The sequence below is a fragment of the Diuraphis noxia genome, unplaced genomic scaffold (genome assembly GCF_037042655.1).
Source record: "Diuraphis noxia isolate RWA-SAM2 unplaced genomic scaffold, SU_Dnox_SAM2 contig0003, whole genome shotgun sequence".
NCBI lineage: Eukaryota > Metazoa > Arthropoda > Insecta > Hemiptera > Aphididae > Diuraphis > Diuraphis noxia.
Genome location: NW_028301713.1, coordinates 39,457,809 through 39,484,865, shown reverse-complemented (window position 1 = coordinate 39,484,865; position 27,057 = coordinate 39,457,809). Strand labels below are relative to the sequence as shown.

At 29.9% G+C, this 27,057-nt stretch overlaps 2 protein-coding genes across 2 annotated transcripts in view; one reads left to right on the top strand and one right to left on the bottom strand.

The window, feature by feature from the left end:
* Positions 1 to 807: 807 nt before the first annotated feature.
* On the bottom strand, positions 808 to 3,774 carry LOC149057331 (outer dynein arm-docking complex subunit 4-like). Its single transcript, XM_089222641.1, has 5 exons — positions 3,376 to 3,774; positions 2,607 to 2,921; positions 1,866 to 2,275; positions 1,122 to 1,434; positions 808 to 1,065 (listed from the first exon to the last, which is right to left on the bottom strand). Exons 1-5 carry the CDS (start codon positions 3,772 to 3,774, stop codon positions 808 to 810), a joined length of 1,695 nt encoding a protein of 564 aa, XP_089078767.1.
* Positions 3,775 to 7,414: 3,640 nt separating this feature from the next.
* Positions 7,415 to 27,057, top strand: part of LOC107169860 (transcription factor hamlet-like) — a 119,099-nt gene continuing 99,456 nt past the window's right edge. Inside the window, exon 1 of the mRNA XM_089223262.1 lies at positions 7,415 to 7,498. Within this exon, the coding sequence (XP_089079388.1) occupies positions 7,462 to 7,498 (37 nt within the window). The 5' untranslated portion in view covers positions 7,415 to 7,461. The remainder of the gene's footprint in view (positions 7,499 to 27,057) is intronic.

Below are 27,057 nucleotides of genomic sequence, written 5' to 3'. Positions count from 1 at the left end.
ATGGTCGCGGTGGGTCCTGTCGGACGGATGTGTGCGACAACGCGTTTCACGCGTATTTAAAACGCCACCACAATTATACGTGCGAGCCATCCGATAACCGTGAAGCGCATATTACGCATCAACGTGTGCAGGCCGCCATCGCCGCCACGTCTGTCGCGTCACTCGTTTTCACATTATACACGTAATACCTATATATATATATATTGCACACGAGTATAATAGTCACACGTATACGATATTAATATTTATAAGATTAATGCGGCTCGCCGACATGAGATCTCACGCGGAGGTATGAGTTTTTTTTCTTAACCCTTTTGACGTGACGATGTTTGCAGTTATAGCTACTGCAATAGTTAACGAATCATCGGTTTTTTCTTGTCGAATGATATATTATTAAATATTTATGTATTATATTATTATTTAGCATAATATTAGATATTATTTTTAAACGCATTGTTTATCTAATTATATTATCACTGTAACTTTTTAATGTATTAAAGGTTAAGTGTCGTCGTGACAAAAACATATCATGCCTGTAATGCTGAGTAATTGACGTGTAAAGATGGTGAAATTCAAAAATCGGAAAATTTCCAGCGTTGGACCGAGCTCAACCTTACCCAACTGATGTTGGAATTGTATCACAACTCACTGTCTTATTATATACCCACACGTGCGTTTAATATCGGCCGCGAGTTTAAAAACACAAATAAATCTTCACAGACGACCGTTGGATCGATAAATCGGGTTGCATCGTCTCATAGCGGTGATCGGATACAGTTCATTAATAATATTATCGTTCATGTGTGGTTATTTCCATCTCTTACCCATTATCAAGGACGCCAGCGGAATGTCTGGACGATGATCTGCGCAGTTGATTTCTGAAGGTTCTCCTAGCGTTAGAGACATCCGATATTTCTTGGGTAATCTATCAATACGGTTTAATAAACTGTCCATGAGTAGAATGTTCTCGGAGTCCGGCATAATGTTTATCAAGTCTGCTTTTCGATCTTTTTCAGTGCCTATTTCGGTCACTTGCACTTTGTCCGTGGCTAATAATTTCCACATCTAGAATTATTTATTTATTGTTATGGTCGTGGGTAAAATGGATTTTTGTATCATACTTTTCTCATAAACACGGTTACTTTCTCGTCTCCCAGAGTTTTACAAAGTTTTACTATAAACTCTATGGTTTTTATACACTGCAACCCGTTGCCTAATTTAGACTCGGAGATCATCGTCAACATCAGAGCATTCACTTTCCATGCAATACTACCCAAAGCAGAAGCGTCGTGAAACATTGTTTTCGTTAACGGCCTCGTTGTTTTGAATTTGTTTAAATTTATGTAGCATTTAATCCGCTCGTATTGAAGGTACAGTTTGTACGTGGATAATTCGATGCTGTTTAACTGCCTGGAGAGTTTCTTTAGATAAACCCTGTGTATAATAATAATTTTGCTCGCGTTGGTAAATTAGTTTATGAATTATGCGTATAACGTTGAAACTATAATAGTATAGGCAGTGGCGGCTTAAACTTTTTTTCCCTCGAATCACGTTTAATATTTTTACACCACCCACCCTAAAATATAGTTATTAGTTATTACTTATTATTGTACATTATCTGCTGAGTACACATATTATATTTATTATTTATAATTTAATATTTAAATACCAACCTGCAAAAATGGTCCAATCTACCTTTTCCAACCATAAGACCTACCCACCCAACCACCCATTAATATATTTGTGAATCACGTGATTCAAATATACTCCCTTCGAGCCGCCACTGAGTATAGGTAATATGGGGCTATAGTTATTATTTTATCATTAATATTAGTGTGCAAAGTGTGCATGTGTTTTATTCTTACTTCTTGTTTCGGTTATCGTGCCCAAAGTATGATTCGCGATAGACTTGATTGTAAGCGTCATTTTTGTCGAAGCTCGATCCTAATATGAATAATATCCTCTTCTCGTTCATTTCATCCGACCATTCAGGTATATCCCGATTTAGAAAGTACAGAGCCAGACCAATCGTTTCGTACAAGGCGTTCACTACCTTCAATGGTCTATGGCGATGTTCATCCATATATTCCATAGCTAGTTCAGCTTGTCGTTGAGCTGATTCGATTTCACCCGACAAACAATGTTCAACTATTGAATTAAAGTATTTGGACATTTGTAAATTGATCATATCTTTGATTTTTCGCGGGTCATTAAGCTGTCGATTTGGTCTTCGACACACGTGCATGTAAAATGGTTTTTGACGATATAAATCTTTCTGCGTCAAATAATTTTTATTTAAACTTAATACAATATTCAATATTATTTTTTCATAATAATAGGTATTTTGCAACAGTCAGATATACGGTTATTTTTATACCGTTAGGTATTTGGTTTGATTTAAAAAAATTACACACAAATATTAACCAAAATGGCAGAATATATAGTATTGAAATCCTATACATTGTACGTAAAAATACAACTATCAGTATATGTTTACGAAATTATGACGTCACAGTGTAAGAGTGGAACTATTATTTTGTTGTATAGTGGGAGTACTTTAATACTTATATAATTCACTAATCTTACTTCTATAAATAAATATTTACTTTGGCTGTTTCAAACGTGTGAACAACTTTTTGGATTTGTTCGTAAACCAATTTATCGTTTTTATTGTATTTGGATAAAACATTCAGCTGTTTTCTATAAAACCTAACGTTTTGTACAATATCTCGTAAATAGTATGCTTCTTGCACTCGTTCATTGTAAGCTTTGTCAATTTTATTCATTTTTATAGAACTATTTAATTTTTCACATGCATCTGTGTCAATAAATAGTTCTTTTCCTATCATTTGTAAAAATGCGTCTTTTAAACAACCCATTATTCCATTAGCGGGTAAATAGTTATCCATAACTTCATTGACCTGAGAAAAATATATTAAATTATGTGTTCAATTCAAACATTCAATTCGTTTGCAAAAATGTGTTTTTTCATAACATAACTGTTTAATGCTTAGGTACACACAAACATAAACATATATAAACTTTAATTTAATGTTAATTTTAATGTAATACATTTTTAAGAGTGAAAAAAATTAAAAGTTTGTGAAAGTTTATGTCGATATGTAAATCATAAATGTTAAATTGTAAGTTGTAACTTGTAACGCTATAATTGTATTGTAATATAGTGAAATCTTCCCTATCAGCAGGTTCCTGCTGATAGGGAACTTTTTTTTGGCAGGGGCAGGGAAGAGGAATAAATTTGAAACTTTCTAAAAACTAAATTCTTTGAATAGGGAATATTGCCAAATACTGTACAGTATCTAGAGGTTTCATTATATATAATTAAGGTTTTAAAGTGTATATTAACTTGTTTACTTTCAGTAATCCTTGATTACAATCAAATGAAGTTTTCCTTCGCTTAAAATATTGACTGTAAGTCATTAAACTGCTTTCAAAGTTTCCCAATTCAAAGTTTACACTTGCTTCGTTCTCGGCGGTTTGAAGTAAATTGTGATCGTTATGCATCGCATGGGTGTGATGTTTTGCTGCTTGTTTAGGTTGTAATATTTTCTGATAGCATTTGCTGAGTTTAACGCGCGTTCTAGTGTCTGCAGGATTGTAATATAGGACGGTTTCATAACATTTTGCAGCTTTTTCAAAGTCTCCTTTCTGTTCAAACTTCTTTCCCGTCGCAATAGTTACTCTTAACTGATTCAACCATTCGGGTTGTGGTTTAGTATTCAAAAACGCATCAAATTTTATGTTTAATGCCATATTACTATACGAGAAATCAGAAGTAACAAATACGAACGTAACAATTAAACTACCTATGTTTAATCAAATCATCATAAAATAATAAAATACATTTCTAAATATAAATTGATTTCCTCGAATTTTGACGCCATGACTACACACCTCATAAATCTATACAACTGTTGGGCTGTCCTAGCTATCTAATATTAAAATATTTGCAGCATTTATATTTTATAGATATTTTCATATTATAATATTTTGTCCACACGAACAAAATGTGTAAAACAAAATAGTAAACTATATTACCATTAAAAAAAAATTTAAAGTTCTATCTAAGTAGGTGTATAATATACTTATTCAATTTATATGCACATTATTCGACAATTTAAAAATTATGCATAAATTAGGACTTGGAATAGTTCGTGCTGTACATTTTATTATGTATACTATATTATGGCTTATTATAAACTTTATTTTATTCAATAACAATTGAGTGTAATATATTATTTTAGTATCATAAATATGTATATTTTGTATACATATATTATGTATATAGGTACGGTGTGTGTTTAAAACATTTGAAAACTTTTTTGTATTTATATTTTTATACCTAAATATTATAGCAATAACAAATAACGCTGCTGCCCACATTTAATTATGTAAAATATTTAAACACCTCATTAATAATATTCATATCATTGTTTATTAGTCCTAATTAGTTTAACGATCATTCCTAAACTTTTTGAACACTCTACATATTGCTTTCATTGTTATTTTTATTTTTGTTCACTTATATCTAAAAAAAAATCAATATTGGATTTATCGTATTAGCTTTTTTCGTATAATTATTAATTACTCATATGGATATTACGCGTTGTTCCAATGTCTTCGCACTTTCCATAGTCTAGGAACTAGGCAACAATCCCATATAATACATGAATAGTTACTTGTTTTATCTAAAGTTGGCTGTTATATGTTATGAGATCTTGGTATCGTATACGTTATCTGAAAATATAGTCTGTGAGAAAACTTAAAAGTGAGTGATTTCATTCGGCCGGACGACCTGGTGTAGACACACCCAAGACCCAATGGCCAACTATACTTTGACCACGTCGGATATTATCATCAAGCAGTAAGCAATTTAACACTCGCATGAAAGATCTGTGCGTTTAAACAAAATAAGTACCTACTATATACACATTTCCAACGGTGGTAGTGAATGCACACACACACTTGCGTGCGTATATATATATATATATTATAGGTTTAAGGTATATATAATATTATTTTATGGCATTACAAGAACACCGTTGGATTTTTATATTTTACGACCACTGTTATTGTTTTTTAACGTTCCCAAAACAATACAGGAGTGTTTACGCGGGCGAGGTTGGTTTTTAATGCTTTGGAAAAATTGTTCCAAACAGCTTCTCGCACTGCTGCAGTGACACAATATCACTGCCACCACCATCTCTGCCGCCATCCGGATAACGTATAATAGTCCTATAAATGATGGTTTATCGTTTGCCCGTTAGCTCGGAAAGTTATACCCTGACGACCGATAATAATTCATCTTTGCTGTAATTCAAGGGACACAAACAGTTTCCAAATTGTTTTACGGTCCAATCTCCAAAATCTGTGCGGGATTCGTTATTTAGGTTTTTTTTTTTGTCGAATTTTTTTTGTTGATATATTATATTTGATTTTCAATTTTGAACGTAAACTTAACATAGATATAAATATGTAGTGTATAACATACGATAGGAATATATATATACCTAAAAACAATATAGCATAAACATTAATACATATTTGTAAAATTTTTTTAGTCGTTTAAAATACAGTAATTATATATTCAAAGGCATCAATGTGTATTAAAGTTTTTAATTCAATATTTATACAGTTGTTTGTGTAATTTTATACCTAATTTGACTAGCCGTTTGAAGTTCATGATTAAATAAATTATTAATGATCTGTGATTATAATATGTGATGATGGGTACAAGCTTTACTTGTTGCGATTTGTTTATGCTTCATACATTTAAATTACGTTTTATACTTACCTATTCATATTTTTAGTTACTGGTTTTTTTTTTATGTATATTGTTTTATAATATAGTATCTGTATATATTATTATTTATCTGGTCACATAAAAAATTTACATAATTCACATCGCGTTCGATAGTTTTTTGTTGTAATTAATTTAAATAATTGAGTTCGCAGGGGAATCTGAATTATAACGAGATAATCGGTGTAATATTAAAAATATTGATTGTTATTTTAACAAACAATAATAAATTTAAAGAAAAACTTGATAGTAAAATGAACAACGAATATGAAATGAATAGATATGTTTAAAATCGAGTGAATTATACATTTTAGATACTATTTTAAAATCAGGTTTTTAATTATTTATAATTAAATATCTGGGAAAAACATTTGTTTTATTAAGTATATCATAGAATTGAAAACTATAGGTAAAATTATATAATATTTGTATTATTATATATTATTTTTATACTTATTTATTAATGGCTATTTGCCCTTTATGATTTACAACAAATACATTTTTTTCTTTTTGGTTTGATTTTCTCTTTAATTTCGTATTGGTCAAATGAAATTACTTGCAGTAAAAACGTAGGTATGTATTAACATTTGTAAAATACTCAAGTAATCTATCAAGTTATAAATTAAACTATTTGACTTCCAATTTCCAACGGCTAGTAGTTGTTACGTCTGAGTTAGTAAAAATTATAAATATATTTAAAAAAATTTGGAATGAAAATCTTTTTCAATTTTATTTTCTCACAGATATTTTTAGACACGGGAATAGAAGTTGGAACTAACAGTTTGTAGAAGTTTTAATTGTATTTAACCGATAAGAATTATAAGTAGGTAGCCAAAGTAGCTAGATAGTTCTCTTCATCATGATATTTTACCTTCTGGCTATTACATATTATATTAAAGTGCAGTTATATAGTAAGTTTAACACCTATACCTACGCAACAGGTTATAGCTAACAATTCCTTACATTTTACTTAGGTACTTGAAATTATTTTACTTTATCGGCCCCAAATTAATGGTTTCAGTCTCACCGATATAGAAGGACTCTGCATGCAGTCTTTGGCGATCGCCACTCGAGTCAGTTCACTCCCGGACTATGGTACATATCGGGTACTTATAACATATCGGACATATTATTATAAATGATTAATTTTATAGACTTTATTACTATAGTGTACTATATGATAGTGTCAACGTGTATTATACGCACATGCGCACTGTATACAATCGTAACATCATTTAATCATGACGTATTATATATAATTTGTATACGTACAGTAATACCTGCCAAATATATATGATGCAAAATATTATGCAATAATAATAGACGTATCGTAGCCATGTAGTAACGGCAATAATAATAGTATAATGGCAATCATAATAATAATAAAAACGTCCCGTAGAACGCATTATAATATGTAGGTAGGTATATGTATGCCTATAACCATATTATAATGTGCTGCGGTGGCGGCGTCGGCCGATGACTGATAACTGCGGAGTGCAGGGGACGCGCGCGTACACAGGTGCGCCGGCGGGGACCGTTTTTCAGGGGAATTCAAGCCCTGTGTGCGAAAACGTGCACGGCGGGCACGCCAGTTGAAGCCACGCGACCACTGCGGCACACTCCGACGATATCACCCCCGAATGAGGTCAAAATCCGTGGCCAGGCGGCTAGCCAAAGGTAAGGCAACACGTTTTTCGGTGCACCTATATAATATTATAATATATCAATGCGCACCATATGATCGTACGACATAATTTACACGATATTATCAATAGTAATTTTATTATTATAATATTAAAACAATAATATATATTATATAGTAAATTGTATTATATTATATAGCCTCTATTATAAAATATTATATAAATCTGTATATCCACTATTGTATATAATTATATCATGTAATACTCTAAGCGCCTATATATCATATTTTCAAAAGCAAGAGTTTTCAAAAATTGTTTTACCGTGTTTTTTTGTGAGCGTCCTGCACCTTTCTTGAATACAAATATTAAACAAGCATATTAAATATAGGCATGACTGCAGGGTATTAAATCGGATATCCGATCCAATATTCGATTATTGTACTTTGTGGTGATGATTAAAAAAATTGTGGGTGGTTTTTAATATAGACAACTCGCTCAAATATGTATCATGTATACATATGTGATATGTATATACCATGAGAGAAAGTCGAATTTATTCTAAGTATACATATATATAAACTTTGTTACTAATTAATTTTGGCGTGATACCAGAAAATTGTTTTTCATACTTATTTAAAAAAATAGTTGTTTATATTGTTATCAATGTTATCATCAAATTACACTTAATCTCCATCCATCAATGACTATGTCTACTAAATTTCCATTATTTATTTCTTTAATAATACATAAGGTTTGTTTTAACTTCTCCAGTGACGGAATTACAAAGATATTGTTATAAAAAATTTGAAAGTATAATTACGTCGTAAACTTATCGTACAATTATTTATTATGATATCCAAATATTTTTAGGATTTTGAATTTACGAATTAATTTTCATGATTAATCAAATAGATGATACAATTATGGTTAATGTTGTATTCCCCAAATTTACTTAGGAACAAAAAGTAATTTTATATATGTGATAAAAATTAATTAAATTATTATAAATAGAAAAAAAAGTTATTATGTTCAGTTGTATCAGTTGTATCATTAAGTTAACTTTTTGTTCTGTCAACATTTACAAACTAAGAAACATTTTATATATACTTTGAGTTATTCTAAAAATTATAAAATATAATATATTTATTATTTATTCGTTATTTTTTGACAGCATGTCAATTGCCAATAATTAAAGTATGTAGGAACAATAAAAAAAAAAAAAAACGTGCTTCGGCTGTCAACGCGGAAATTGAATACAACACTTAAAAATCTAAATTAGATGTTTCTATCAAGCTTGTGGTCTCCCATATTTAATCAAATAATTGTTGAAATGCTTGGAGAGATGTGACTAATGCCAGATGAACTCTGATAGTGGTGCATATCATTTCGATAGCACTAGTAACTAGTCTACCAGATTCGAAGTAATTGGTATGCTATTATTAACGATAGACTGGTTTTCAGTGGTCAACTGTTAAAAAATGAATCAACGTTGTGTGTGTAAAATCTAAAGGATCTACAAAGTATCTAGCGAAACGAAGTATACCTAAAAAAACCTTTAGGAAATATAATAGCTTAACTGCTTATGTCGTTAGAACTTAGAAGGTATCCGAGTTTCATCAATGTATTGTATACTTCTGGTTTTCCGTGGATCAGTAGTGCACAGCAATAAAATGTCAACAGCTTTTGCGGTGTTCGTAACTCATTGTCATTATGGGGTACGCCAAAAATAGTCACAAAATATAATAATACATTATTCACTATCAACATACAGACATGCTGTAAAATGTTTGAAACAACGAGATTTAATTTACGTGTTAATTTTGTTTATTTCCTAACTCGCGGATTATGTCTTAACACCATATTATAAAATAATTATTTTTTCACATAAATTACAAACAGTAAACAATAAAATATATTCGTGAAGCCCATATTGAAAAAAAGTGTATTGTTAGTTATTTTTTGATTTTCTTACAACCGTATACAATTAAATATAAACTAATATTATATCTGAAACAGAATATTTAATACTAAAAGTTAAGAATTCAATCAGTTATCAGTAGTGAAAATCGTGGGTAGTACATATATTTTGAATGATTATATACAAAATAAGCTAAAATTAAAGAAATATTCATAAAAATTAAAAGTTATCAAAACGCATTTCGCACTATTACCCAACGAACACAAGTCTAATAATGTTGAACGTATAATTTATTTTTATGATTAAAAACAAATAAATTAATATCAGTACTTTTACATTGATTTGTTTACTTATTATGTTTATACAATGTATTTTACCGTTTTCATTATATTAAAATTTAAATAATTGTAAATATTTAAAATAAAATATTATGTGTGCTTTATAAAATATTTGCATGATACGGTGGATGGTGACGTGTGATCTAACTTTCTTGCCAAGTTACGTATTTATGACCTCAGAAGTTAAAAGTTTTCAAACAGAATTCGAATCTGTAATTAAGTTTTCTGCACGATAAGCAAACATTGCTATTATGCCGAATAAAAACTAAGACTTTTGTTGGCGGTCGTTTTAGAAAAAATGAATAAATACATAGGTACTTTAATAAATAGAAATTCAATCTATCTTTGATAAATTTTTTTACATGTTTTATTTTAAATTATAGAACTTATGTTTACTACTAGTGTATACTAACTAATGTTTCACGTATTCATCAATTTTGTCGAGATCACATTAACCCTTTTATTATACGCATTATAGTGAAAAAAGCATAAATGAATTGATCGTTTGGACCATGTTATAGTTACACAAATATAATTTTTATGGTAGCTGTTTGACAAATAATACACAGACACCTAATTAGGCTAGATTTAAATTAACTATTATATTGAAAACTACCTATGTTATATCGTAATAACAATTGAAAGTCTGTATTTTAATTACGAATATGATATTGAATTTGTATAAATCGCACATATTTTGAGAGCTGATTAAATTCAAAATTCATTATTAAGCCATATAATTTGAACCCATTACAATTTACAATATATTCAATTTTCAACTGATTATCAAATTTAATTATTTGATTACTCACGATTACTAACGTGTTTTTAAGAAGAACTTAGTGAATAGTTCAAACATAATTATATTTTGCGCATTTGTACTATTATGTTTGTTGTAAATACTGTGAAACTAAAAATATTAATTAGTTCTATGATGTTGAGTAACAGTTTCGCTTTTGTTACGTAGGAAAGCCCCGCTCGAAAGCAATCAAACTAAATTATAATCGATGCTGCAATTGTTACTACAATTTTTATTTTTTTATTGATATGATACTTTGTTCAATTAATTAACGAAGCTACTTTACATATTATTATTATTATTGTATCACGCTATTATAATTTATAATATTATAGTAAATGCCATATAGGTAGGGACTATATAAGGTCTAGTTAAATCTAGCCAATCTAGGACCTCTTTTAGTTTCAATCGATATCCAATACGCGTGAGCACTAATTTAGCTATACTCGGGTATACACAATGATGCTGCAGTACACATCGTATATTATAGTGTGATCAAGTATTTTAAACGAGTTTCGTCAATGCGTATTAAATTTTTTGCAGACCACTGGCGCTGTGAGAAGGAGAGATCCTCATCCTTAATTATATAATATATTACGTCATTTCGTCCCAAATACGACTTAGATTCCGAGAAAACGCCATCATCGCAACGCATTATCGGACGCGCAGTCGTCATGTCAATCGGCAAACCAAACGCGGTCATCCGAACCTCGCTTACACACCGACACGGTATCATTATAATATACCTCTCTGAAACACACACACACACACACTTTACTTTTCTCTTTCTCACTCAGTGTGAATACTTATATATTATACTACACACGTGTTCGGACAGTAGCGCGTTAGGACGGCATAGAATTTTACCAAGGGGTGGACACTGTGGTGTCCGGCGGATGTGTCCGATTTCACGACCTTCGATATGTGTGTGTGCGTGGGTGTATGGTGGTATTAATCATCGGTATACATATTATATGTTCAGTATATACTACTCCCGAGTGCGATCCCTTACGCGTTCGCGTTTCCCACCGGTATCGCTAAAAATTCCGAGAAGATCGCGCAATCGTAAAAACTGACGACCGACACGTGTGTGTCTTGTACCCGACTCCAATCAATTATAGTCCTGCGAAATCCGAAGAAAAAATTAAAAAGGGACACTATAGTCTATATACATATTTACGTAATTTATTGTATATATATATATGATACAGCTCGTTAAATTCACACTGCAGACGTCGTGATGTCCTTCACTGCAATTTAATATAATCTTATGGGTATACACGTCTTGTACGTAATATGTTTAATATGTTATAACATATTGATGCGTATACGTACCATTATACATGTCTATACGAATGCACATTATATTTCACCATTTGGATACCATGACAGGTCTACGTCTTCCCGAATGATACGTAAACTGAAATGTTAAATAAGTACACGTATATAAACAGTGCCATGTATTTACATAGTACAACAGTGAATTATAGAAGTTATAGAGATATAGACTCATAAGCTTATGCGATGTCGACTCCAAACTGCGCAATGACAGAAGTATCTGGAAAATTGTAACATATGAGATTAGAACAAGTTTTAAAAAAGTGAAGTGAAGCCATTAAAAAATATTTTAATGTTTTTTATCGTTAATGATTTTGGCGTTTTGAAATATTATTGAAAATAATAATAAATGCTAATAATTTTCATGTTTACCTTTTAAAGAATCACCTTATTGTAAACGTATATACAATAGTATAGGTACGCGTGGGTAAACTGCAGAATACCTAGATAGTAAAACTGCGAGACTATTATTATTATTATTTTTGGAGAGGTACGGACGACGGCCCATATTTGTTTATGGAAACCCAAGCGATTATAACGAATCTCCTTACGCCTTTGAATCCTGATGGAACAACACAATAATATAATGCCTTAAATTATAATAAATATTATTTTCAGAATCGACGGTAACTCTTGAAATCTCTTTGGTAGACCGTCACCGTAAGGATTGCGTTTATGGCGTATATACATAATAATCTACGTACATTATATCATCTAAACCTGTTTTACGGTAAATGAGTTCACACACTTTGGTATGTAATAATAAATAATTTATTGTGTAAATAAAATGCGTTTATACTTTACACGATCCTTTGAAACATATATGCCCAACGATTTAATTGAATAACCGTGGGTGTGCATAGGATTATGATAGTTTACTGGAGTATATCAAAACGAGAACAAAAAAATACGAATTTTAATTTGACTTTTTGTACATAATTATTATTAAGTTGTGATGTTGTGTACCTATATACTATACAAGTACTTCGTCTGTTTTATGTTTTGCCTATTATAATATGTTAAAAAAACGTTATAAATCAACATTTTATTTCAAAACCACTAAAACATGAACACTTTGTATATGTTACTAAGGTTAAAATTGTAAGTAAACTGTATGTATGATATATAAGGTACCTTTACAGATTGTATATAGGTATACATGATTAAATTAATTTTTTTATAAAAGTTATTAAATCTGGGTTTTCCATTTTATCATATGAAAATATTATTATATTTTATATACAGCCATACTGCAGGTACTAACCGAAATAAAAATATTATGAAATAGCAAAATTTAAAACCAAATATTGAAAGGACAATACATGTGTATATATAATGTACTGAATAGGGAATACATACAATACACTGCTTTAATACACTTGCTAGTAAATTGTAAGTCTATAACTAGGTTCCTATATTTATCTATTATAAAAAAAAACCCTTGCAGTGTAAATGCTTAGAGCATACAGTTACAAATTATACGAACCAACTATAAGTTTCATAATTCCAAATTTATAAATTATACATTAAAAATAGCATGCTGAAATGTAATATATGAAGTTTATATTATTTTGTATTACTAATACTCAATATGAAAATAATGACCGTCAAGAAACATGACAAAAATCGAAGTTTATATATAACTTTTTGGTAGGAATGTAACATACGATTTGCAAGACTATTTAACATACGTATAATTACGAGTGTCCAAGGTTTGATAGATGGTAATAAAGGGTAGTCTAGCTTAGGAAAGGACTTTTTTTAATGTGAATTGTTTGAAAATTATTACCTTTTGGATTGATATACATAAGTAATACTCTTTCATAAATAATATAATGTTGTGCTTACCTGTGCAAAAAAAAAAAAAATTTAAAAATGTCCATTTCATCTGAATTACTGTATACATTTAATATCAAGTATAATCATTAAGTGTAATCAAAAGCCAGATAGGATATCTATTAAAGATTTTTAATTGAAATTGCAAATCATTTAAACGTAACGGCTTCTAGGTAATTAATAAATACCTTTAAAAAGGGTTTCAAGTTCAGAACGGAACAAAAGTAATTTGTTGGTTTTATAATGGTAAGAATTTATGTTTTTATGTGTATAATAAATACGTATCACAATATACACTAAAAAATAATTTGTTATAATTGTACATTAAATTTAATAATTCATTTCATCAAAGTTTAATATTGACACAAATAATGATGATTTATGCTACTTAAATAATAATTCAAAATCGACGTGTATCAATAGTTTTTTAAGGATTTAAATTAATAACAGTAATTTTCTAAAATATAAAAATATTAATATTAATATAAATAAATTTTAATTGAAGATTGCTCACATAATATTTATTACTAAGTCATACTCTATATACCTATATATTATATATGTGCATAATAAATATTCAAAATCTTCACATATTCAATATTCATTATTTCATGAGACATTTTATATATATAAACTACTTAATCAGTCCTATAAACACTGAACGGAGCAGTGCATCTTTTTAAAAAATTATATTATTAAAATCAATAAACATTTTAAAACTCGCTTAGTATGGGAACCTACGAAATTCTAGAAAAAAGTCTATTTGTATTATCATTGAACTGAATAGTGAATTGATTCAAAGTACTGTAGTAGGTATATGTGTATTCATAATATTATATAGTACATATTATGTGGGTAATGGACATTAACCGGCTAACGTTATAAATATGCATATTTTTATTCTAGTATAGTGATTTCGGCGTTTGAGAAATTGAAAAAAAAATCGATTTTATCGAAAAAATAAAAAAATAAAATTTTTACTTCTCTCCGAAACCTACGAATGTAGGTACCTACCACAAGCGATATTCAGACGCCACAGATATACATTAATTTATTTAGTTATTCCTATACCGTGTTGGTGTTATAAGGTATACTATATATTATATACTATATACACATACACACACACCCCATCGTCCGACACTCGTTAAAACATTATAGCCATCGGCTTTCGGTGCTGCCGAGTGAGAACCATACAGGAAGTCTCGTCACTTGGACCATCGGCCGCGGCAAATCCATCTTCGGCCTTCGCCGATTCTCGTATACGATATCGGGTATACGCCTTAAAAATAGACACAGACGCACGTGTGTGCTCGGACCCAGCTGCCGCCCCCCGTTACGCTGGTCGCAGATCATATTATTACTATATACGAATAATAATAATATATTATAACGGCCATGCATGATACGCGAGTGTGATAGGTGACGACCCGTCGTGGAGACCTAGAGACGTCTGCTGACCAAATGACCGCACGTTCCGATCGTAATTAGCGAGACGGGTGCACCGAAATCTGCTGCAACAGCACCTCATCGTCCGTATACATATATACATAGTGTGTATATAAATACACTGCGCGTGGTATCCCTATGTGTACAATATGTTTGTATATGTATATATAATAGAATAATTACCGTCTGCTGTGACAGACCCTAGCGTTCACGATTTTTGTCCAAAAATATAATAATCTCCGCAACAGTCACTATCCATCGCACGAGCGTATATTATTTATTGTTATTTATTATGCAGCCGCACGTGTGACATCGGAACCTGCATTTATGTAGATGTACTTTGCAGTTGGCGAATCAGGAAAAAAAACACAATATTTTCTTGTATACGGCAACAACATAAACGATATCGTATCAAATCCGTTTCCAAATATTAATGAAAAACGGTAATAACTTTTATGGTGCTCAAAAGTATAAAAATACAGTGGATAATATTGTGTTTTTGTTTTTTTATGTTAGACCACAAGTTCGTATTTCATAATTATTACTTAATTTAACAAAACAATAAAACGTTAAGCTAATATTAGCTCTACATAATAGTCGGTGTTCATTACTAATAAAATAATGTCCATGCATATACTTATAATAAATTAACAGTATATATTATCAAATTTTCTCCGTCTGTTGCTTTGTGATGGTGAACTGCATTATAATATATTAATATACATATACGTTTCATCCGGTTTATGATATTATTTATTATAATATATTATCAAAATTAAATTATTTCTCTAACCCCTAACCTAACCGCACAAGTCAGTATATATTATTATATACACAAACTTAGGGCATTTTCTTTCGACCACTTGACTTTTATCACACACATAATAACAATAATAATAATAATAATAATAATAATGCATTAATAACTGCGGTGGACACGAAACGTGGTGCGTGACAGTGTGTCTCGACAATATTTCCCCGACGTCGAGCTAAAACGTTGGTGAGAGGGTAGTGGCGGGGGTCCTGTGTCGTCGGCCAATCATTAGTGTGTACGGCCGTCCGGAAGGAACAGGGTTTCCTGAAGAGATAACACGATTGCGACACGACAGTTCACGTGCGCGATTATGACGTGAGAGTTATATAAAAAAAAATAAAAAAATAGCCAAAATAAAACAAAAACAAAACCGAAATGAGAAAAAAAATGGGAAATTTATCAAACCACCATATCTGGTGTTGTCACAAAGTTAAATAGAGAGAGAGAAAGAGGTAGAGAGATAGAGAGATTAAAAGCGAAGTAACGCCGATAAAAAAAATAAAAAATATATACTTATAGGTAATGTAAATTATACATATATATAATAAATGCCCAGAAAGTCCATTAAAATCAGGTACCTATAAGTGGATGTATTATAAGTGAATACCTATACTAGACATTTTATTACCCATAAAAACAGTTGAAAGATGGAGTTTGAAGCGTTTCACGAGCATGTTGTCTGAATTTAGAGTGTCGTATCAATACTATTTATAATAAATCTGCGACTTGAGTATTATCGGCAAACAATGCAACCAAAATGTTAGCAGATAATTAATTAAAGAGTGATTATTTTACATTTGTCTGCAGGTTATACACGAAGCTTGTTCATCTTGTAGGCTTTAGACGATATAGAAAACTTACGTATCGTAGAATTCGTTGTCCAAAACAATATATGACGAAGATATCATAAAAATAAATGGAATGACTCGATTGATATTTGTTATTTATCTAGGCAGTAGGTAATATGTACCACATAAGTACCGTAACGTGGTTGGAAGGCTTTATTATGATATTAGTGAGCCAGACTCCGCAGTGAACGGTTTTTATACCTCATGGATAAGTTTTCCATTGCTGGATTTGAGCACTTTTGCAAGAAAATTTTTTTGGTTAGATGACATATTCGGTTTAGAACTTACAGAATTGAGAATAGTAAATATCATATTTTATTGTAGAGTATGTATATGGAGATGGCTGTTAATAATCATATATTTGAGTTTGCTCGTATTGATGATGACTTTCAAACTGTAACTTGAAATACCATGTGTCATTTTAATAATAAATAATAATTTAGACGGAGTCTTAAAGTGTTAAGTGATGTGAATATTATGTGTTGGTCAATTTTATAATGTGTGTATTTTAATACATATTTTATATATTGTATATTATATGATAATATATTATAATAAACTACTTTCCATTATTCGTCGCTGTTAACACTGTAATAATGTAATAATATTAATGTAATAATAATATAGTAATATACATATATTTGAAAAAGAAATCATAATCATCATGAAGACAATAACATACATTTAAGTATACTGTAAGTAGATGCGTAAAAAACGTATCCACAAGTATAAGTCGTTGAAATTATAATTATTAAATTATCATCTATAAATGAAAACTGTACCGTTACAACTAAATTCACATGTGTGACATCACAGCGTTTCCACCACATGATGGGTGAAATACAATAAATTTATTATTCGCTAACTGTTTTTATCGACTGCAGTGTTCAGACATTTAACTGCGCAAATTTACCACATAATATACCTATTATAACCGGAGCTCTAACTATAGCTAGTACCCGTATCCACTTTTATACTGTTGCAGTGGTTTAGTCGCGTTTGCAATATAATCTTAAGAAATAATCAAATAGGTAATATTATGTTCAACCCAAAAATCCGTTGCCGTTACTCGTGGGGAGGGGCTTAGTGTTGCCGAGGACTGTGAATTATTTTTGTTAATTCTACATGCAGAGGACCTCGAAGCCTTTATAAACACCTAACGACGGCCAAAGCGTGCTGCAATAATAATTACGTATATGACGTATGGTTCGGAGATTATTGCGTGTAAGTGTACCTACTTAAATATATACATACGTACGTGTGCGTGTATATTATATGTGATATTTGTAACGGGTGATTAATGTCGGACGTTTTGCACAACGGCTCGAACGACATGTGGCCAGAGAGTGGAAGAGTGAAGAGGTCCTAGTGCGTACAATACCACATATATACATATATATTACATTATAATACGTCATATAGGTACATGTTACTATATGCATAAACGCGGGCACGTGGTATCGCGCGCGCGGATATTATATTGATACAATAGCACAGTTTACTAATGTTATTATATGTTTTCGGCTTTTTGTTTCGACCGACATTTGTACTATACTGCCACTGTTCTACGTGTACCGATTAATAAATGCGGTTACCGTATACAATATAATTATGATTTAATTATGTTATTGTATATTATATTTTATTGCAGTATTGTGCTCTATAATACCGTGCGCGGAGAGAGGAAATACAATAAACCGATTTTTCGAAATGCATTTTTGTTCCGTCGTGCTATACGGATTAGAATAAAACGTTAAAATATCACGAGTGCCCCACTCGCTCTTGTCGCCGACGCACACTTCTGCAAGGCGTAGTCATTACTTTATTAGACAGCCACTCTCCACTACGAGCTCTCAAACGATCAGCGACGATAAATTACATTATCATTATAATATACCTATATACATATAGTAGGTACTCGTGTCGAGTTTACACGTCGTAGAGAGTTCGGGACGGCTCTATATAACTGTATGTTAATATTAATATATCGGCGTATGTTCGCGACACACTACAACCGCTAACATGTCATATTATTATCAAAAACACTAACTTTACTGCGACTATGGTACGTAATAAAACATCATGTATAACGTTAAATTGTGTATCATAATTTTATGTTCATTATATTTTATTACCTACCACAATTATCGGTAGCATTGCAAAAGTTTATCACCGAAGTGGATGGGACTCACACAACAAATACTACAATATGATTAGTACAACAGGTAATCGCACCTAAACCGTTAAATCATATTTAACTGTTTAAATGTTAAACCATCTACCAAACACATCGAACGAAAACGTATGATAATGAGCGCCTGCAATATCGTGCTATCGATATATTTTAACAGTAAAAAAAAATTATTATTTTGAATAACGAAAAAAACGAAAAAAAACGTAACGTGATCTATAGAAAATAATCATCCCATAGTCACTGAAGATTTATTTATTTATTAAAAAAAAAAATAATAATAATAAAACAATAAAATAATTATAATCGTAAATCCGTGACGACGAGCTAGGTATTTGAAATAGGAATTTTTAATACTTATTTGCACTAAATATTAAATAGCGTTTAAATATCTTAAACTAATATTATTGTAGCGTAACTACAAGCGTGACGCTCGCAAATACCAAAGATACTAGGTATAAATGTCGTTTGTGTCATTTAGTTTGACCTATCCTCATATAACGATATTCAGAAGATAGTAATTTGTTAAAATCAACTTATAATATACACGATTATTTCAATTTTAATTTTTTGATAAGCTATAATAATATGATATATCTACTATGTATATCTCGTGGTAATTTAAATACATATATATATATATATATATATATATATATTATATACTCAAAATTCATATGCTATTTCTGGAGTAGAAAGTTCAAATGCATACTAAACGGCAATTATAAACAGGTACATACATAAATTCATGTTCGACTGATTTGTTTTAATTACATGCTTTGTGAATTCATGTCATATGAACGCCAGAGCACAATTTGTTACTGCAATATCTTTATTATATTTAAATATTTTGATAGGCAAATTTGAATTCTTTACAAAAAATAATAATCAATATCGTATATTTACAAAAACATACTCGTATATGAATAAACATTAACGCTACATATAATTATTTATTTTTTGCATATAATTTATTATTTTATCATTATCATAATAATAATAATATTATATATAATACATATATTTTAATATATCATTTGAAATACCTAACATAATTTCTTTGTTACTTAAAAAAATAAATAGTAAATAATAACAAACTGAATTCATTGCATTATGAAAACTACAATTAATAATAAAAGTGATTGAATTTTGCGACAGTTTATGTAATATTATATTGTTCGTGATGTACTTGATTAGGTATCTATAAAATAATGAAGCACGCGCCCGCGGTTGTGTAATGCATGTCCTGCTTACACCATATATTATATTTTAGTCGCCATGTAATTGAACGACGGGACACTGAAAAACAGTTGTCTCGACAATGAAAGGGAACTTTTTGACCCTCTCGATGCGGTTAACGAGCGTGTATTTTTTTTATTTTTTTTTTTTGCCTTTCCATGTTTTTCCTACCCCTGCACAGTCATTTATCATCATTCGGACGGCACACTGTCCCCGACAACACTATCCCATCAATATCATAATAGCCGATCATTGTGCGCACGGCTATAATATAATATTGTACGTATATATCACACACAAACACTCACTGAGTGAGCTCTACACGGACGTTGCGGATGCGTATCCCGCAGAAAATCGAAAAATCATCTGGCCAACATAATCATTTCTAGGGTCTCTCGGTAAAGTGGTCGACACGCCGCCGCCGTACGCATTCTATTCGCGGTAGTTATCATATTCTTATATTATTATTATTATACGAATTATGAGTGCCTGCGTATATGACTATATGAGAGACCATTAACTATATTACGATCGTATACTATATACCTAATATATAAGTATATAATACGGTCTTCAGTCTTCACTCATCGGATTCTTTGATAACGACGTACCAAATAATATATCGTGGACATTAACCGCATGACCCCAGCAGGAACGAATATGCATTGTGTCCAGTCGTAGTATATACGTCATATAAATTTGTGTAATAAGAAATATGCTGAAAATTATGGTTTTCATTCGTATAAACGGACACTAAGTAGACAATTCGATGTTTATTCATACTGAATCTATATATACTATATAGTATATCCATGATCATTGATATGTTTAGTATGACTGTAATATGGTGAAGATGGATTATTTCTTAAATTGTTCGAGAGTTCATTAACATAGGGTAATGTCTTAAGAGAACCATAATTATTACTTAGGCCTTTGTTTTTGTATTGAAAATTAAAATATAATCTAAGGTGACTAGTACAATTAATAATAATAAAAAATTGTTAAGCCTAATGTAATTAATAAGTGCCATTGAGGGCGCATGTAAACTCCACCGATTGCGACCTTTTTTCATGTAAATTCCACCGGTACGTTTATTTTACCTGAAAAAAAAATTGTAAACTCCACCGGTACATTCTTTTTACCTGAAAAAAAAATGTAAATTCCACCGGTATGTCTTTTCATAGCAGCATCAAGTCAATTTTTCCAATTTTTTTTTTCAATAAAGTAATAAATATATTTTAATAATAAATTCCAAATTAAAATAACAAATTGTATAAAAAAATAAATATAAATGGCATTTTTAAGGTCATTTTTTGAGGATATTTTTGGCTAATTTTTAGAGCATATTTGTATAGTTTTGAGTACATTTAAATCCGGGCCCTAATTATAATATACCTATTGTATTTAAATACAATAATTATAAAAAAAAATCATATAAAAATCAAATAGAAATAATAGAAAAATATATCATTATTAACATTACGTAAGTAATGAACGTACCTACATAATTTATGTACAGATTTATTATTTATATATATTATATTCAGATACTTATATTTTTTTTTACACTATATTAAAATAAATAATATATTAGTAATTGAATATCTAATAGAGCTTTTGTAAAGAGATGTATATTTGGATTTTTATATGGAATTTACGTGCTTTCAGGTTAAAAATACGTATCGGTGGAATTTACATGCTATAAATCCAACCCTAAAATCGACTACCTGTAAATCGGTGGAGTTTACAATCCCCGCCATTGATGATGATGATGTTTTAAAATTCAAGATGAAAAATTAACGTATTTAATTATTACTATTTTTTAAATCGTGCCCATAATAATGGTGCTGTTTGTCCGGTGTAGATCGACTTAGTATTATAATGTTTACAGAAAAATAAATCACGTTATACCGGTTCGTTCGATAATATTATATATTATAATAATATCGTTATGACTATTGTATATTATAATGTAGATATAGTAGGTACTATTATAGAATCGCGAAACAAACGGTTTGATTCAATTGTAATAATAAAATATATTGGTACCTATATGTCCTATAATATGCATCTCAAGTCGATAAATAATGCATGACATTTTGATTATTTTTTAATTATCCTATATCAGTGTACATCGTTAATAATCCGTTACGGTTCATATTTAAATGTCATATAGATGTGTTTTGAACGATGTCTACCTATACCTGTCCAAACAACGGAGAGGTGACAGGGTATGTATAAGAATAAGCTAGGCGCCTTATGTCTTTACCCCTTGACGCGGAAACGAATCGCACGATCATAAAACGTATATAATATATATATATATGTATATAGTACACACGCACACATATATTTATATATATGCTCGATATACGTACCTATAAATACTATATAATACAGTTGCATAACATTAAACACACATTTCCCATGTACAGTTTTAATTATGAACGTCACACTTGTACTCTCTATACACAATATAATTTTTAATATATGACATTTTAATAATCTGTACATCTGTATATAATATTATATACAAATATCATAATTATGCGCGCGGCTCCGCGTCATCTCCTCCTCCTGTCTATGGCATAATATATACACAATGCGCACGACGGTTGTTGCAGGATCTCGCCCGATATATTATTATGAATGTGAATCTAATTGACGGAGAAAAGCGCTCGTCGAGAGCGCCGCAAACAATCGTCATTTCATGACAATACAATAATCATAATCATAATAATAATAATAATAATAATAATATTATAAGACAATGAAGAATATATTATTATATAGTTTTTTAAACGTCGGACCTGGGCACCGCGTGTCTTTTCCTGCACCCGTTTGGAATACGCATAGGTCGTATCACGTGGGACAAAGGGACGTGTCACCCCTCTTATTATATTATTATTGTCGCGACGGTTACCACTGAGCACGGTGGTATATACGCGTATCAGTACACCTATAAAGGTACATATCATATACATATACGAGTGCCGCGGGTCCTATAGAGACTGTGACTTCTCCAATCAATCGGAAACCGTACGCGAACGTCACTGCACACGCACATGCACACACTCGTGTGTGCTCTCAAACGGTTTTTTAATCGATTCGAGTATCCGAGGTGCACATAGGAATACTTATATATTATGTATATATGCTGGAAACAATGACGGGAGAACGTCGGTATACATATTGGAAAACAATAGCGAAATCTGCCGTTATTATTTCCGATATATATTGCATAATATATACTATTATTATTATTATTATTATTCTATAACTTATGTTCTATACATATAGTTTTTTAATATGCAAACTTATTATTATAATATATTAGTATTTATACTATACATTTTTATTATTGTTACTGTGGCTCAATTTAAATTAATATTACATATTCGTTTGTGGCGAGTCGAGTTCGTTGACGACAACCTCACCACGATGTCTATAATATTATGTAGATATTGTAAATTATTATAAGTACCTATATGGGAATAAAAATAATTTATAACGTCGTAGGTACCTACCTATTTAAATAACCAATATCGTTTGTTCTCCGGGAATTCGTTTGCATTCTCATGTATAGGTATTATATTGGCCGACAATATATATGTTGATAGTTATTATTAATTGTTCCTGTAAGCCCCATGAATTTTACTGACTTTTTTAACTTGTTTAACTACTTTATTCGATTTTAATTTAAATATAAATAATTGTGATAATTAGCTATATAATATAATATTGGCTTTCTTAAGGAAAACCAGCATATATAATACAATTTAAACCTTCTGCTAACGATAAAGATACTATTAATGTTAGTGGAAATAATACATAATTTACACAATATTAATAATTGTATAATTTTAGTTCTATCTATTTGATAGATCTATTTTAAAAACTATCATTATGTATTAAACAAAAAACTAATAACCTTTGCTGTTGATGTTTTTAAGTTCAATAAAAAAAGTGTAAATATAATATTGTATAATTCAATAATTTGACGGACGGTACATTTTTTAACTTATATTATTGATAGGTTCTTACAATAGTATCATATTTGTTTATAGGTTGGGACGTTTTTTACTTAAACTATTAATATCTCTTAAATTGTATTAAATTAAGGTATATTTTAGAAAGTTTCACATACAGAAATATAAAAAAAGCATGATCCGTGTAAACATAAAATTGGAACAACTACAGTCAACAAAATAAATAATTAAACAAAACCCATTTTTTAATTTTCTGAATCTAAAATATCAGAACTTTTATCTAATTGAATATTAACGGTATTCGATAACCAGGAAAACTCCGACACGAATCTATAAATATTTTCTTAATACCTGTAAAATAACAAGATTTATAATTTTATTTTAACATTATTAAAGTTAAAATTTTAATTTCGATTAAGCAAGCGTTCAACTATTTTGTAAGTTGAAAATAATATAGACAGGTGTGTGAGAAAACCGTAAAGTATGTCTATAGATATTAGCTGTTATGAGTCACTTTGGTTCCGCAAGTAGGTATTTAATAAATAGCGGTGGAAGACATAAGCGCCAAAATAAGATAAGAAAAAAAAAGTCGTATCGTACAAAAGCGCCAGAAATTAAATAACAGATATTAAATTTAGAACTATATCGCTCAAAAACTCCAAACGACAAAATATGTATTATCTGATTACGATAGATTGTCAAATAGACAGTGTGTGAGCAGTTTGTGTTATAAGTTATAACATATTGTTAGTACCTATTTCGTAAGTATCCGTGTAAGCGTCATTCGTTAAAATGGATTTTATAAAAACTGTTACGAACAAAGGTGTTGTGTTTTTTTAATTTAAAGAGCAAAAATATAGATTTTTGAGATAAATGGCCAGTGGTAATGTGTCATTTTATTTTTATAAAAAATCAACCAATTTATTAAATCTATTAAATATTGATGTGCATGTACCTATTGTACCTAATACGTATATAAGTATATTATAATTTACTATCAACATAATAATATTTATATTATATAATTTTTATAAGACATAGAAATTTTTAAATAACTACCTTCTTAATACTTATATAAAATATTAATTTTGTTGCAAATGATAGGTTATTTTTGTACCTTTGGCGTTTATGTCATATGTTGGGTATAGCAGGTAACAATATTAGATTGGCGCTTATGTTCTATAGATTTTGGCGCAAATAGTAGGTCATTTTTGTTCCTTTGGCGCTTATGTCATACAGCCATAAATAGTTTGCACACGTAAAACTAATTAAATTAATTTTACTATATTATGTGTATAAATACATTTATAGTTTTGACTGTTATTATTTCTATAAATAAGTTAATACGATAAATTGATTTACATAATACTTGAATGTATATAAAAAAAAAACTGTTTTATTATATTATTAAATTTTAAACTTTTATTTATAAGATCGTCAGCATGACTCTATAAAAGGTAAGATATAATGTGATAAGCAATAAAACGTTCAATCAAATTATATAACTAGTAAACTATTAAACAAAAAATATCTACATTTGGGCCTTGCAAATTAGTGAAATTAAGTTGCTGTGTACTGTGTAGTGGAAAATCCTTTCGATGGTGCCGTATTTCGCTTTTCAATGGATAACAGTTCTATATTATACGAATATACGCTCGAAAAGTAAATACTGAATAGAAAATCACATTACGACTGGCTCACATCACCCACGATTATATTCGAGAGGGTGTTTACTGAGGTTTGAGGTACAATATGTGTGAAAAAATATGTTTTTACAACAAAAAATTTAAATGAAGTAAATTGTACGCAAATTAAAAACAACAAGACATGGGTATTTACTTTTGAAAAAAAATAAATATTTTTTTCTGTCCAGAAAAAAAAGAATATTATCAAAAATATTAGTATAAGTACCTAAATATAATATACTATACCACAATTATGTCATCTGTATACCTGTAAATTATTTAAAGCATTTTTGTAAAGGTGTGCAAAAGTAAAATTATTCACATACGCCACAACGATAATGTTAGTCATTTTCTTCTTACACTTCATCTTTGATAATCGTAGTCAATACTCAATTCACATTATAATATTAAAATATTAGGAATCAAAAATTTGGATCATAATTCATAGGTAACCGTTCCTCTGTACAAAAAGGTGTCAAGTGTACTGCAATACTTCAACATTGAGCAAGTCCATGAACTCCGTTATGTACGATATATTAAATTTAAATTAAATGATAAATTATTGGTTACAAAAAACGATTCTGAGTGAAAACTGTATATCAGCTTATGATAACTAAGTGAATATTTTATGATATTGATATTGCTATTTAAAAAATGTATTAACTATTATTAGTAATACGGTGGAACCGGTGGGTTGAATTCGTTTTTTCCGAAAACGTTGCATTTGAAACTGTTGCGTGTATAAAATATATCAATATACGTTAAAAGTTTCAAGCAATAGTATCCACGAATAATGTTTATGAATTAATAACAAAACTGCAACTAAAATTACTATTTTACATTTAATTATTAATTTTTGTCCGAACACAAAAAACTGTGATTATAAATTTAAGGGTGACAGTATAAACTACTTACGAGGAACCTTGTTAATCGCATATCAATCCAGAGCCACACAAATTAAACATTTTACTATTTTTTTGTCATTAGCATAAAAAGAGTCAAAAAAATATTTTGAAAATTATATGATAGTCGATAAAATAAAATTAAAATAAGTTTTTAACCAACAAAGTCTCGGACTACCTTGAGATCTCGAAACGCGTGAGTATAATATATTGTGTGCGGGATATATGACTACAGCATATATATATT